Source organism: Dermacentor albipictus, chromosome 6 (genome assembly GCF_038994185.2).
Source record: "Dermacentor albipictus isolate Rhodes 1998 colony chromosome 6, USDA_Dalb.pri_finalv2, whole genome shotgun sequence".
Taxonomy (NCBI): domain Eukaryota; kingdom Metazoa; phylum Arthropoda; class Arachnida; order Ixodida; family Ixodidae; genus Dermacentor; species Dermacentor albipictus.
In genome coordinates this window covers 40,835,880-40,850,616 of record NC_091826.1, presented here as the reverse complement: position 1 = coordinate 40,850,616, position 14,737 = coordinate 40,835,880, and the positions used below count along the sequence as shown (strand labels likewise).

The 14,737-nt window shown below is 43.5% G+C and overlaps 1 protein-coding gene across 1 annotated transcript; it reads right to left on the bottom strand.

Annotated features, from left to right (window-relative positions):
* Positions 1-120: 120 nt before the first annotated feature.
* Positions 121-14,507, bottom strand: LOC135920951 (uncharacterized). Its single transcript, XM_065455235.2, has 6 exons — positions 14,332-14,507; positions 9,943-10,088; positions 7,808-7,885; positions 3,635-3,673; positions 2,867-2,917; positions 121-422 (listed from the first exon to the last, which is right to left on the bottom strand). The coding sequence occupies exons 1-6, from the start codon at positions 14,486-14,488 to the stop codon at positions 393-395; spliced, it is 501 nt and encodes a 166-aa protein (XP_065311307.1). The 5' UTR covers positions 14,489-14,507; the 3' UTR covers positions 121-392.
* Positions 14,508-14,737: the final 230 nt, after the last annotated feature.

The following is a 14,737-nucleotide window of genomic DNA, read 5'->3' as shown; positions in this document are numbered from 1 at the left end:
TAGGCAAGCAACTTGTGGCATCGCATTCGCACTGAATTGTTAACCGCATAAACTTTGTTTATGCGGTTAACCGCATTTACGCGGTGTGTTTTTGTTATCTCAGGGAGGGAAACAAGTGCCTGCGAAAGTAGCGAAACATTTGTTTATTGAAGCACTTCAAAACACCAGAAAAAAAAATGACGCTAATGGTGCCGTGTCGAAGTGCCCTTCCCATTATACTGTTGCCTTGGTATTTAAATGAGTATTTCTCTGTGCTTTATTCTTTTTTTTTCTTTTTTTTGTGAACTTCTTCAGTCGGCCTCTCTATCCTGCTTACAGAGCTCTCTTTGTTGACTGATTGCTGGTGAATGGTGCAGCTTGAATTCAACACAGCCCGTCACGTTTGAAGCAGCTCACGTCAGGAAGCTTGCTTTCAGGCAATCCTGAAATGTTAAAAATAATGTTGTGCAAAGGCCTCACGGTAGGAGCAATAAATGCGCTGCTTTGGGGGCCAGTTCTGCAGAGGTATTAATTATATATATTCTTGGCAGAGCGTCTCAGGCCACCATTACTCCTACGTGAGTGCCACAAAATGAAGAAAGCCATGCTGTAGAGCGTCATTGATTGAGGAAATTAGTTTATTCAGGCATGTCGCGATGCTTCCATGTTGCATCAGCCAGTATCGGTTTTACCCTGTTTTGTTCAAAGCCGTATACACTGTTTTTGAGTCGATACAATCGGGATATATCTGACAAGGCCATGAAAGTTAACTGCTTTTGGCTTAGCCTGAAATGTAACAATTCGGCTAAATGAAGTTGACTACTCGAAACGTTCTGTAGATCTCGCGACAAGGACACCACAACGGGATACACACAAAACTAAATTTCGCTCTATCGATAAACCTAATATTCCCGATAGCAACAGTTTTGTTTTCCAAGTGAAGATTTGCATACGCGTTTTCTCAAATTGTGTTGCACCAGGAGACAATAAAGGTGCGTAATATTGCATTCCCTCACAAGTTACTGCCTATAGTGAAGGAACTCTTATAAGAAATGTCACACTTTCGGCGCTGCAGTAATTAGGAAAAGAAGAGAGATGACCCTTGGACACAGATTTTATGACGCTTCATCCCTAGTGTACTCTTGAAAGAAAACTGCTTTGAGCTTATGCTTCTGAAGGCCGGTTAATTCCAACAGAGTCATTTGCACCGTGGTTAAAGCCTTCTATGTGTTCACAGTTGATTTCGAAATCAAATTCTCAATAAACCCATTAATTTACTTGCTGCAATACATATACTACTGTGACATTGTGATGCGTTTTCGCGTATCCTCAGCTCCACAAGACCACCTATTATTTCATGAACTTTGGTCTCATGTAAGAGTAATATGTTGAAAACGGTAACACTGGCACAATCTAACCTTCACTCTCTATGTGACGCTAGTTTCTCTCCTCAAGCATATGATTAACAGGATATTTTCAGTGATATAGGGGTGATGCCCCCCTATGCCAGCAGTGTATCTAAAGCCATGAATAAAAAGAACAACTCGTGTCTCAAATAAGACAACAAAAGCGCCACACTGTCGCAAATCGACAAGCCAGTACTTTGAATAGCTTCTTGCTTCGTCCAGCAACTTTGAATTCACACTACTGGCGCAACGGTTACATCCACCAAAGATCAACCCCTGTATGTCCATTCCATGATGAAAAACAAATGCCACATGACACCTTAGTGTTGTGCCTTACTGTATGAAGTAGGGACAGAGCAACTCACCAGAATTTAAAAATTTTTCTTTGTACTCTCGAGATTTGTTATATCACTTTGATTACCAATGAAACTCTCCCACTTTGTAGCTTCTACGGGTTGATTCATGAGCACACTTACAAAATGCCCTTACAAATTACTTTCAGTTCTTTGCAACGCTCCTAAGTTTGCAAAAATAACGGTGCCTCTTCGTGAGTCTACATGGCGTCTCGCGACGGCCTACTGATACGTGCACTCAATTTCCCCTACGTATAGATACGCTTGAATGTGTGGGGTTTTTTTTTGTGCGTAAGTTCTTAAGCAGCATATCTTCACAAATTTGTGCATCTTCTATTCTTATAAATTGAAACGGAGTCGATTATCACATAGAACAGTGCGTCAAAACCAGCTAGTAGCATTTAAGTTCTGTCAGCGCACAACTCTCTATGACAAGTCTAGCCAGTGAGCCAAGTAGACGGACTCGCATTCCCGCAGAAGAGTGTTTCGTGACGACGTCATAGGACGCCATCAATACGGATAGTGGTTAGAGCCCCCCCCCCCCCCCATATGACTCTAATATGCACGTGATGCGTGGTCTCGCATTACAGCATTGGGATGTTTCATGCGAGCCATTAAAAGGTGCTCAGATGGGTCTGACCTTTACTACACATTCCTGGTTTTTGTTTATGTTTTCTGAAGTAATTCGTCTGTTTCTCTTTTTTTTTATTCTGGAATAGCACGTTTTTGTATTAGCACGGTTCCTCCTCCTTATTTTTTCTCCTTATTGTGTCAATGCTTTAGATTTCTTTCTTTTTTTACGGGCATTGCAAAGTGCATGCACCAACTCACACGGCTGGCATGAGTTCGCAAATTTTAATTACGCGTTTTACTGTATGTTTTTAGTAAATATGAGAACACGATGCGATTAGTAGACATAACACAAACGTTGGCATGTGCTGATGGTATTTTCTTTCTAGAAAAATGATAACACGAGGCGGCGTTCTAGACAGAACACAAATTTTGCCATCTGCTGGCTGGAATTACTAATGACATTGAAATATTGATATGGAAAGTCACCATATATAGCGTGAGAATAAGTAACATGATCGAAAATATACATCAACAATATAGGGTAGTGATACGTACAATGGCGGCGACGACTTTCCTTACTTGATCCATCGGTAATCGCGTTTCTTTCTGTATAAGAAATAGAGATATTGGGATACTTATTATTTGAGCGATAATATAAATCGATATATTATAAGTACGCTAATTCACGTTTGCATAGGCACAAAAGTTTGGCAGTGTGCAGCTCAAGTGGTGGCTGAATACACCATTTGTGGCGTCGTACCATGGACACTGCGATCATATAACACATGACTGCGAGACATTGAGCTCGTTGGTTCTGCCCGTGCGTATACCATGCCGTTTATTTCACAGTCATAAAAACTATATAAAGATTAATATTTCTGCTACTTGGCAGCATCTTATTTCACCTTTCCACATAGTTTGCTCGGGATATAATTTCCTATCATCATTTCGAATTATTCGTGCTATTTTTAGTCAATCGGCTATAGCGCGTACGAGCCATATTTTTGCTGGTAACAACAATAAGCTGTGTAACACTGCAAGAATTAAGCCAGATTATAATGCTAGGACCAAGCCATGATCATAATATATGCACGAAACCACCTTGCGCTCCTCATTGACCGTATTTGAGCGATTAAAAGTGACTGGTAGGGCCAATATGCCGTGAGCCTTTTTCAGGTTTTCAGAACTCGTTTTGCACAGTGAAGTTACAATATCCCTCTTTTTTCCGATATCTGAAGTGGTTGAGCTTTATCACTGAAGCAATACCAGTATGAAGTTCAAATCAACACTGCAGACGCTGCAATGTTAAATCTAAAGTCTTACCTGGAAAAGAATTAGTCTCCTGACGAAGCAATTCGCTGCCTGTTAAAGAAAGCAATCAATATGGTTAGAACAGGTTTTACAAAATGCGAGGAATCAAACACATACGCGCTAAATTCTCTAAACTTACTCGTTATAAGAAGGGAAAAACCGAGTAGTGTAGTGCACTTGAGAATATCAGAAGCAACGTTGTCCGTATGACAAATTGCAAATTGTTACGCAGAAATACAATACAGTGAGGGGGACAATATGCATACGGTAGCCACAATGTCAGAAAGATCAAAACGGAGACAAGTGAAAGGCCGTTTCACGTATCAAAAATGCGAGAATGGTAGGGACTCGAACCTTTTTTTTATCCACAGCCACAAGTAGTTTTGGCATTTGAATTTCTAATTACAAAATAAGCGCCTTCAACATCATCCTTATAATCAACATCAGCACCAACTAGATACTGAAAGCTCATCGTATCAACAACAAGGCGAACACCATTCTTATTAATAACCATATTATCATCTTTTACTTCATTATCAAAAGCAAAAATATATTGAAATCCAGAACAACCTCCACCTGTGATATATACTCTAAGGCTAAGAGAATTATCACCCTCTTCTTCAATCAACTCTTTGTCTTTTAAAGAAGCAGCCTCTGTAAAGTTTATTGGCTCAACACTTTGAAATTGTACACTCATTAAGTTACCTCACTACAAGAAAAAGTTTAACTCTACCACCTCTATCAATATTATGCTAAACACGCCAAGAAATAGTGCAAATAAACAGACGGACGGAAGGAGGGCAGAGCACATTCTCCGCTTACATCCACAGTAGGCTGCTGTCCCAATATGTCAGTATATTACATATTGATTTCTCGAGTGCCATCGGGAATGATACTAGGATGAACCACCGCTGTGGGTCAGTGGCTATGGAGTTGCGCTGCTGTTGTACGAGGTCGCGGGCTCGACTTCGTCCTCAGCGACTGCATTCCCACGGGGGCTTAAGAGGAAGCTTTAGCTCGGGCCCAACTCCGACGCGGCCTATTCAAATACATATAAAAAGGCAAAAACTTTTTTCTGACATAACCCCTGGACCGATTTTTATGAAATTTGTTGCATTTGAGAGAGTAAGGTAAATTCTAGTGACTGTTGGAAGCAGAATTTTGATTTAGGGCTTGAATTTTGTTAGAAAGATTTTTAAAAAATTCAGAAGTGTGAAAAAAAATAGAAGCCACCAAACCATATAGACGGATCTACAGACAGACAAAATGGATAGCAGGCTAGCACACCTTCTCGAGGGTAAGCAATCACTTCTCGAGAGGTGGAAAAGCCAACGCTTGAATCGCAAGCTCAGAAAAAAGATAGCCGAGATCAACAAGCAGATCGACGAGCACTGCCAAGCCCTGTCTAGGCAGCAATGGGACGAAATTTGCAATTCAATCGACGGGCAGATGCGCACGGGAGGGAAGTGGAATCTTCTCAAACACTTGCTCGACGACTCCGGCACCAAGTCAAACCAGAGAAGTGTCCTCGCTAAAGCGCTCCACGAAGCCAAGAAGTCGTCTTCGGAAAAGGACATGCTGGAGATGTTGGCTAAGAAGTACCTGCCGCTCAAAACTGAGGCCGATGAGGCGGCATACCCAATATACAAAGGGAAGCCGAACTCCGCGCTGGACGAGCCTTTCAAAATCAGTGAAATCCGCCGTGCCCTACACGACCTCAATGGTAGGTCAGCACCGGGCCCGGATCACATTAACAACAAGGCTCTCAGAAACCTAGAGGACGCATCGATCGAGTTTCTTACAGATGAGATAAATCGGATTTGGAAGCAGGGAATTATACCTGAAGAATGGAAGTTGGCGAAGGTCATACTAATCCCAAAGCCCGGTAAACCGCCGAGCCTGGACAACCTCCGCCCAATCTCACTGACGTCATGTGTAGGGAAAGTGGCCGAGCACGCCATCCATAACGGAATTGCCGAGTATATCGAGACCAACGACCTTTTCCCTCACAACATGATAGGATTCAGGCCAGGCCTCTCCACTCAGGACGCCATGAAGCTTATCAAGATCCAAATCCTGGAACGCTGCACTCGGGACACGAGAGCCATCCTTGGTTTGGACCTGAAGAAGGCCTTTGATAACATCCGTCACGAGTTCGTCCTCGACGCCATCTCCAAGCTCGACCTGGGCTCGTCCTTCCATGCCTTCGTCAGGTCTTTCTTGAGCAAACGACGCGCCATCCTCAAGGCTGGAGATTTGGAATCGGAGACAATGGAGCTGAGTAGAAGAGGCACCCCCCAGGGATCAGTCATCTCACCACTCCTCTTCAACATCGCATTGGTTGACCTCTCAAGGTATCTAGGCAAGGTCCAGGGCATCGGTCACACGATCTACGCGGATGACATCACTGTCTGGTGCGCGGGTGGCAGTGACGGACAAGTCGAAGCCGCTCTCCAGGAAGCTCTCGACACTAAAGAGCGCTTTTTAACCAACACGGGACTCCGGTGCTCCCCAAAGAAATCGGAGCTCCTTCTCTACAGCCCAAGTAGAAAGGGCCGCAAGCCACAGAACTGGAAACCCCCCACTGAAATTCACATTAATCTCTACACCAGATGCGGAGATCCCATTCACAAAGTCGCGTCCATTCGAATCTTGGAATGTCTTGGGAATGGGCTGTCCAGAGGGCCCACGATGCGGCGGTCGGGCAAGGCCTGACAGTCCCAACGTGGGAGCGGCCCGCAGCGCGCTGAGTCGCGTACCTCGGGACCTTATTAAAGTTTCGCATCCATCCATCCATGAAGTTTACAAACTAATAGCTCAGCATCAAGAACAGATATCGCGGTTCTGTAAACGGCATCCATTAGATCATTCAAAGCGAACAAATATTATATGTCATTTTACATCTTACGTGAATTTGTTACATTGTTTACGAGGGTTCTGCAAAAGTTGTAATTACATATCATGACATTTTTTGAGGTTCATGTGTAACACACGAATTTTGTCCGGCTTAGATCTGCTATCAGACACAATTCACGGAATTGCGATATCATTTTTTCTTGTTGAGTTACAGAGTTGTAAACTTGATAGTTTCGTTTTCTAAACATTTGCAATTTTGTAAATTTTTTATAAAATATCGACTGCCTAACTCGAAAATTCGAAACCAACAGTCACTAGATTTTACGTTTTTCTTTTAAATGCAGCAAACCCAGTCAAATTTAGTGCAGTGGTTGCCGAGAAAAACGAATTCTTCTTTTACATGTATTTAGATAGGAGCACCCGAGCTAAAGCTTCCTCTTAATGCGAAAATGCTCGTACACCGCATATTAGAATTACGGTGCAGCAATTAATTATTTTTCCCCCAATGCGACCTCTTTCTTAGAAATCTCTAGGCAGCCCGTTACCTCGTTTCTTTATCTGTAGGTACGGCTAATTCGCCAGTCTTTCCCACCTCATGTATTTCTCTCTCTCGGTGTAAGTAGACTCTTATTCTTCGAAATCATCCAGCGTAATGTCTTTTTATTTACAGCGTACTTTTGTTCTTGATGTACCCTTATGTGGGCCGAAAGAACTCAAGTGAAATAGTCAAGTGCTTAAAGCCTAGTGCTCAGCCACCAATCTGTCCACCAGAGCATCTCATGCTGTGTTACCACCGGCGTGTCGCCAGACGCTGATGAACGCAGCATGGCGAAGGAAGGCAATTAACTGGCTTAGAATTACGTTCCTGGTTACTCCGGTTCTTTCAGGGACCACTAGGTCTTGAAATCTCTCGCGTACAAAACATTTCTTCTCAAGGCAGTGAAGCAACGTGCTTCCCTCCACGCCGAACTGCGCGAACAACCATATGAAGTGTCCCACATCACCGATTTCAACAAATAAGGCAGGAATCGGACAAACTAATCGCTCAGTCTTTAATATCTGCGCGTGGGCATGGCTGTCAATGTGGTGCTCTAAAGTCAAACCCAGATATATCGAATCTGAAGCGTATCACAAGAAAAGTCCGATATAAAAATTTCGAAAATAAGAAAAAACTCTACAGAAATTTTCAAGGTGATTCTACAGTTGTCCCATACACACAATAATTCGTTATATGTGGGTTCGATATATGTGGGTTCGACTTATTAAGGGACTACACAAATCGCTATAGTTTCGGAATTTGTTCAACACAGCACACATTTTAGCGGTTACCTTGACTCGCTGTTTTTGGCTCTTAGCAGAGAATACCATGTCAACGCAGTCGAGTGCTCTGGGAATCCCAGCAATGAACTGCAACAGAAAGACCCAATGTAAAGAAGGTAGCAATGCAAAAAAAAAATATGCACCAATGTTACCGCGCAAGAAGAAAGCTATAGATTTCATTTTATATACACTCTAGTTGTTGCTGGCAGCCACCCAAGATAGAGCTATGTCGAACACCTTGTTCAATGATCTAAGAAAACAAGTACCCCCACGAGCATAGCTTCCTCCGGGCATGTCATATTTTTCAAAGACTGGACAATGCGATGAATAAGGCCTTCAATGGGGAGAACTTGACGCGAATGAGGGCCGGAACATGTGCAAGGTACACGACGTACGTAGGATTTGACAGTCATGTGTGTGCTTGGAGGTGGTGGCTCCTAAAACTGATTGCCGTAAGAAAGTTCGATAACCTAATCAAATATCTTTCCGATAGCCTTTGTAGAAAGCCTTAATCTAGCGCACTGAGGATGCACACCTCGAGAGAGAAGCTGCGAAAGAGCAGGACCAGGCTTCTAGCCGGCGAGAAAAGCCACACTTGTTTTATTTTATGTTAGTTATTATTTTACTTCGCTGCCAAGTTATGCCATTGGTTTTGTTTTTCTTTTATTGTCGAAAGAATAAATGTCTATTGTTTACGAAACATAGCACAAATTTGCCCTTTTATACGCCGTGCATAAATTGGCGGACATTGCTGAGAGGCTTGGCCTTCCGGCTGCAACGTGGGAGCGGCCTGCTTTGTGAAGGCCCACAATATGCCGGACTTCAATGAAGTTTTACCATACCATACTCGAACAACGAATCGCGCAATGAAACTGTGGGCGTCATCAAGAATCACTAACTAATTTTAAATTTGAAATGCTTAAACGAACATGTTCCAACTGCGTCGATAAAAACGACCAGTGCAAATGACGTGCTCACTACTGAGAAAAAAATCTTGAGGCATACACAAGTTTCGAGGTATTTCTCCGCAAAATCTGCATATGCCTTGTCGTTCCACTTAACTATGTATTGCAGTGCGGAAATGAAGCATTCTGGTGGGATATTCAGTAGAATGATGAATGCGATATTGCAGTACACTTGATCATCATCATCATCATGATTTTTATTTTCACCACTGAATACAAAGTGACAACGGAAAGCCGGAAAAAAAGCCGAAATTTCTTCGGCTTTTCGACAAAGCTCCGTTCTCCCAGACAGGCACGGTAGCGGCTTGTGTGCAGTACAATCACGCATAAAGTGTGGACGTAACAGCATTTTAAATACAAATATATGCAGATACTTTCATGTTATGGAAACTAGTTATAATACAATTGTGTAATATAACTCCCAGTATAAAATTACACTCTGTTATCTTCCATATTATTTAAAACTGACTCAATCTCACATATCACAAGAATGCATAAGCTACATACATACATACATACTTACATACATACATACATACATAACAACATACATACATACATACATACATACATACATACATACATACATACATACATACATACATACATACATACACACATATATATATAAATATATATATATATACACACACATACACGTGCACACATGACAGCGTTAGTCATTTCTATACAGAAAACTTTTCGTAACAGCGTTACGAAAAGCGTTTCTCGTAAGCAAGGATAGCAAGAAGTTAATGCTGTTACGAAAAGTTTGCTGTATAGAAATGACTTACACTGTCATCTCCTACCCAGTTTTGATTTCCCTGTGGTACTGAATAAAAAAAAATGTGGCACAGCATTTTCACCGCGCAGATGCATCAATAACGCACCCCTTTTCTGTAGAGCATCTTAAGTCTTAAAAGGAGCACAGTCAATATGTCGAACTGCGAGTTTGTTTTCAACATCCCCCACTGAGAATTAATCTTAAAAATCTTACGAAGCAATGTTGATGTTTGGTTTGTGACTGCGAACCGAATAAACCTACTTTCGACCTAATCCGTTTTCTTTCTACCAACTCTCGCTGCTTCAAGAAGAGACAGAATGCCCTGCCTTGACCTTCTATATATTTTTTTCTTTAACACTTCTACTCTAGAACGATGAACCGACTACGGAGCTTGCCTGGCGTATGAAGTGCAGCTGTAGGCCTTCAGCTTTCCTCACGCAGATTGTGGCCGTCTCCAAGTGTTCGTGGAGATTCTCCCGCATATCGGGTTCTGGCACCAGGAAATCCGTAAGTATGCGGATTACGCTCATGATGTTCCTCACTGCAGGAGATTTTTATACAATATATTCAATTTGAAATAGCACAACAGTTTCAAAAACCAAAACGGAAAATTCACCGTTCATGAAATTTGAGTGCAGCTCTATACGTGTTTTGACGATGATGATGATGATTATGATGGTGATGATGATGGTGATAATGGTGATGATGATTTGAGTTTATTGGCGCAAGGGCAAGAAGTGGCCAAAGAGCGCAAGGACTGCGGTAATAGACTGCCATTGCTAAATGAATAGTGACTATCGAGACGTGGATGAAACATGCCTGTATAGAAGCCTAAAAATATTCGTTAGAAAGTGTGCAAATATATTCGTCATAGAACTAGACAATGATGCATGTCAAATGCTATGGCAAAACGATGTAAAACAAAGATGTGGTGTACTAAAATATGGCGCTACAAGTAGCACTACTGCCCCACCAAGGCCCTTAAGCACAAGGGCCTTGGTGCCGCGTGGCTTGCAGAAAGTACTACAATATTAGTGTCGCGCATACAATCAGTTTACAAAGCAATCACAAGCCATGATGATCGGAACATGTGTGAACCAGAACAAACTAAGCAAACCGAAGAAGCTCGAGCGAGAGCTGATGCCAGTAGACGATGGTACGAAAGGAGCGGTCTGGCTGAGACCAGATGATCATCATCATCAGCAGCAGCAGCAGCAGCCTGGTTACGCCCACTGCAGTGCAAAGGCCTCTCCCATACTTCTCCAACAACCCCGGGCATGTACTAATTGTGGCCATGCCGTCCCTGCAAACTTCTTAATCTCATTCGCCCACCTAACTTTCTGCCGCCCCCTCCTACGCTTTCCTTCCCCTGGGATTCATTCCGTAACCCTCAATGACCATCGGTTATCTTCCTTCCTCATTACATGTCCTGCCCATGCCCATTTCTTGAGACCAGATACGAGTACGCATCGAGAGGTCGGGCGCGGCGGCATGACACCAGTTTCCCGCGTGCAGGTCACTGAAGAGGTCGCTCTCATTGGTGTTCGCCATTCGCGGCTCGCATCTTTCATCTCCTGCTCCGCGTTCGCCCGTTCATCTTTCGCTGTCCTCGTTCGCTTGGCTACGCTACCGACGCCAGCGTTCACCGCAGGAAGGGGCGCCTGAGAGCTGTGCTCTAAAGGTATCTGTTAACGTAAGGTCAGTGCGAATTGTCGCATACGTTGTTAGGTTTTCAATAAAGTACAGCTGACAAGGATAAGGATAGGTAAATGTCATCACTATGCAGGAAAGCTAGCTAAGAAGTGCAAGATCTACTTCGCCACAATACCGCAACAAACGGTAGGAGCTTGTACAGGGGGCGGTTTTTTATAACACGCACGACAAATGATACATGAAAACACGAAACATGAAATATTGCATAGTTAATTCCAATATGGCGCAACAAATGGTCACTCCGACAACCATCGCAGGTCGGTAGTGAAGTTACGGCCTCTTTTCGTGTTTTATTGTGTTCGTCTTATGGCACGAGTTAAAAGGATAGGTACCTATTTATACCACGTAACTGTCGTAACAAATTCATTTGACCTCCTAGGAGCTCTAGGCCCATGATTATTTTTTTGCCGCATGTCTGTAATGCACTGCATTTGATAGTGCGATTGTTTACATTTAGGTATCCAGAAAAGCATTTATTTAGTACCATCAATGCCCCCATTCTGAGGTCCTAACAATAACGCCTTATAATTATTTTCACAAGAAACGTCAAACTGTGTAGTCGAACCGGTAAATTTGTCTGCTAGCTGAGGACCCGCATCGATTGTGGACCTCTCGCTTTACGCTAAATGCTTACCTGAAGTTTACTGAAACAAAGTGCTGAATTAATATACACGTACGCGTATTTCTGCATGCATAATTTTTTTTGTCAGGATTGCAGGCAAAGGTTTCGTGATTTTGTCCACAAATCGAAGGAAAGGCAATGCAAGAAGACTTCGCAAAGTGCACACACAATGGAAAAAAATATATAAAGCTTTAACATGATTACTTCTTTAGCGCTTCATGAAAATTGTATCTCAGCAGAAATCTGTACTCATTCGATAAGTTGAAATGTTTACCTAAGGAAATAGTTTGGTAGAAATGAAACTATTCGATACTGATTCTTAGGCTGCAGGAGTGATAACCACGCATAATTGTAGCCGAGCGAGCGTGTAACAATACCTCGAGTAACTTAAAATCATTTCGAGTAGTTGAGAGGGTTTAGAGGTCTGGTTGAAGTCGTTCCAGACACTGCTTAGCGGTAATGTGAGCTTGTGAACTACATTTATCAGTATTTTTTTCGTTCTTATTGTTTGTCTTCAAATTCTTTAAGATTTTGTGCATAAAATAAAATGTTAATGTAGTTTTGAGATTCTCCTGGCCTGGACCACCCACATGGAAAACGTCCCGCAATTTTCGGTCCAAGTTTCCTCGCTGCCTTGACGTCAATGCGCTCGCATCCATTTACACGCTACGCCATGACTAGTTTTAAAAGCAGTTTGCATAATCCTTCGAATGAGTATCAGCATTATGGCTATTCTCGGTGACGCCTGTGACTAATGCGAATGATGACCGGCATTGGTATACATAAATAAAGACGGAATCGCGCGCATTCCCAGTCACATAAGTTAAACGCCCCCTACATGAGATGTGACCGTTTTCGGACTACTGTTTCGGAAGTCACTTTCACCGCTCGAACGTCTATGATACAAAACATGGTATCCTCAGGTTGCGTTCGAGCACGGCAAATCTAAAGGCCGCATTGCGTTTGCTTAATTATAACGAATGATTGTCTCCGAGCTGTTATTAGTCAGGCCATCTGGTTACATCACCTACTGCTTATACAAGGCTCCTGAAGAGGTGTTTGCTTTCTGTGAAGCAAGCCTAGGTTGCTCTTCAACTGTAGCAAAGCTCATGACGAAGGCGCAGTTCGAACTCCAATTAGCAGCTTATTAGGAGGTCGTACGGGCACAGTTACACAGCACCTGTAAATTTGAGAAAAACCACACTGTTTCTAATGCAAGACGTGGCATATGTATTGTAGCTAACATAGATACATCAGCTTCATTTGCAAGAACTTCAGGCGAGCGGGTACAGTCATTAGTTCATCTCGACTCGACCTCTTTCACATGCACCTTGCTACAGAGTTTGGGCAAGTCAACGCACTCATTTCAAGCTGATTGGTAGAACTCGCGTTGACGCAGGCTCGACCCGACGGGTTACCATTCGGGCTCACGTAGACCTAGGTAGCGTCGAAATGCACTTCTATGAAACAGGTTCAGCAAGGAAACATAAGTATCCAGCTTTTGGTAAAAAAATGGCTGTGGCTTAGCTAAGGTTAAGCCTAGCATGCGAAGCATAATAGCCTTTATTTTAACGCGACAGCGTTAAGGAGCTCGTGTCGCAGAAAAGCCGGTGTCGTCGGCGTCGGCTCAGGCGTGCGGCGCTTGCTCAGGCGCACATTTCGTTGTCGCGCAGAACGCTGCGTTGCTCGACGCTCACCGCGTCCGATGCGGGGCGCGTAGTTGCTGCGCCGTAGCAAAGCCACCTAGAAACAGTCTCTGTAACACACCGCAACCTTCGCTTCTCATTCCAACGAGCAGCTCTGTCTCCAGGAGGCATCTCACCTCGTGAGTGTCTAGCAGAGGCAAGCGCAGCTGCTTATATACCGCCGCGACGCCGCGAGCGATGGCGCGAGTTGGAGCCCCGTTTCTCCTCTGTCGTGACGTCACGGTGTCACGTGGTCAGCCTTGAAGGCGACGCCGCGAGTGACGGCGCGAGTTGGAGCCCCGTTTCTCCTCTGTCGTGACGTCACGGTGTCACGTGGTATTGAAGGCGATACTGCCGCGCTTGAAGAGCTGGGTTGAGCTCTAGTAATATGCTTCGCATTATACTCACTATGATTACCTGTGCAAGGAGTTGTATACAGCATTGCCATAGGCTCCACGTTCACTCTGCCTTCAAGAGAGATCGCCTGTGAACTTTTGTGTCCGATAGTGCAACGTGGTATGCTATAAATTTCAGTGTACCATTACTAACCAGGCGCTGTAGATTGCAGCATAAGTTTTTAGTAAGCGTATGCGCATGCAATATTTGATAAATATATACCTACAATAGGCGTCAAATCAACCACTTTTCTATTTCGCGAGAACTAAAAGACATTTAAGACAGCAGCCGTTCTGCTAGAGCAACCGAATGGCGGCATAGGAAAGGACGTCACAATGTCTGCGGAAATATCATGTGAGGTCGCTCACCTACGTCAGCAGTTCTTTTTCGCCCTCTGCCCATGTCTTCATTTTCTTCGCCCTGTGCATAAGATGCAGCGAACAGCGTGCTGAAGCTCAGAGCCAAGACAATCGTGAACTTCATTCCTATTCTACTTGAGCTGCGTCGAGCACCCCCCATTCCCATGCGCTGCAAACCAACAACCCTGGCTACAACCGCTCTCTATGATTAAATAGCTTCATACGCATATAGAACCAGACAGAAAGAGAATACGTGAGTGACAGCACCAATTTTCTTGCGTTTCTTTTGAAAAGTAGCAGAATAGCGCCTTTTCGTCGTTAGGGCTAGGAAACCCCTCGTCTTCATTTTCGTCGTTCAAAACGGGTACGCTGCACAGCCTGTATAATGGTGCCCTTTGTGGAGAATTCTATGGCC

Bases quoted from the DNA above. Each gene is read 5' to 3' on its own strand.
- LOC135920951 (XM_065455235.2), bottom strand. From the start codon at position 14,488: ATGGGAATGGGGGGTGCTCGACGCAGCTCAAGTAGAATAGGAATGAAG. The intron at 3,674-7,807 runs GTAACCGCTAAA...TTTCTTTAACAG, and splicing joins GCCAAAAACAGCGAGTCAAG to GCAGCGAATTGCTTCGTCAG. The intron at 2,918-3,634 runs GTAAGACTTTAG...TTTCTTATACAG, and splicing joins GGAGACTAATTCTTTTCCAG to AAAGAAACGCGATTACCGAT.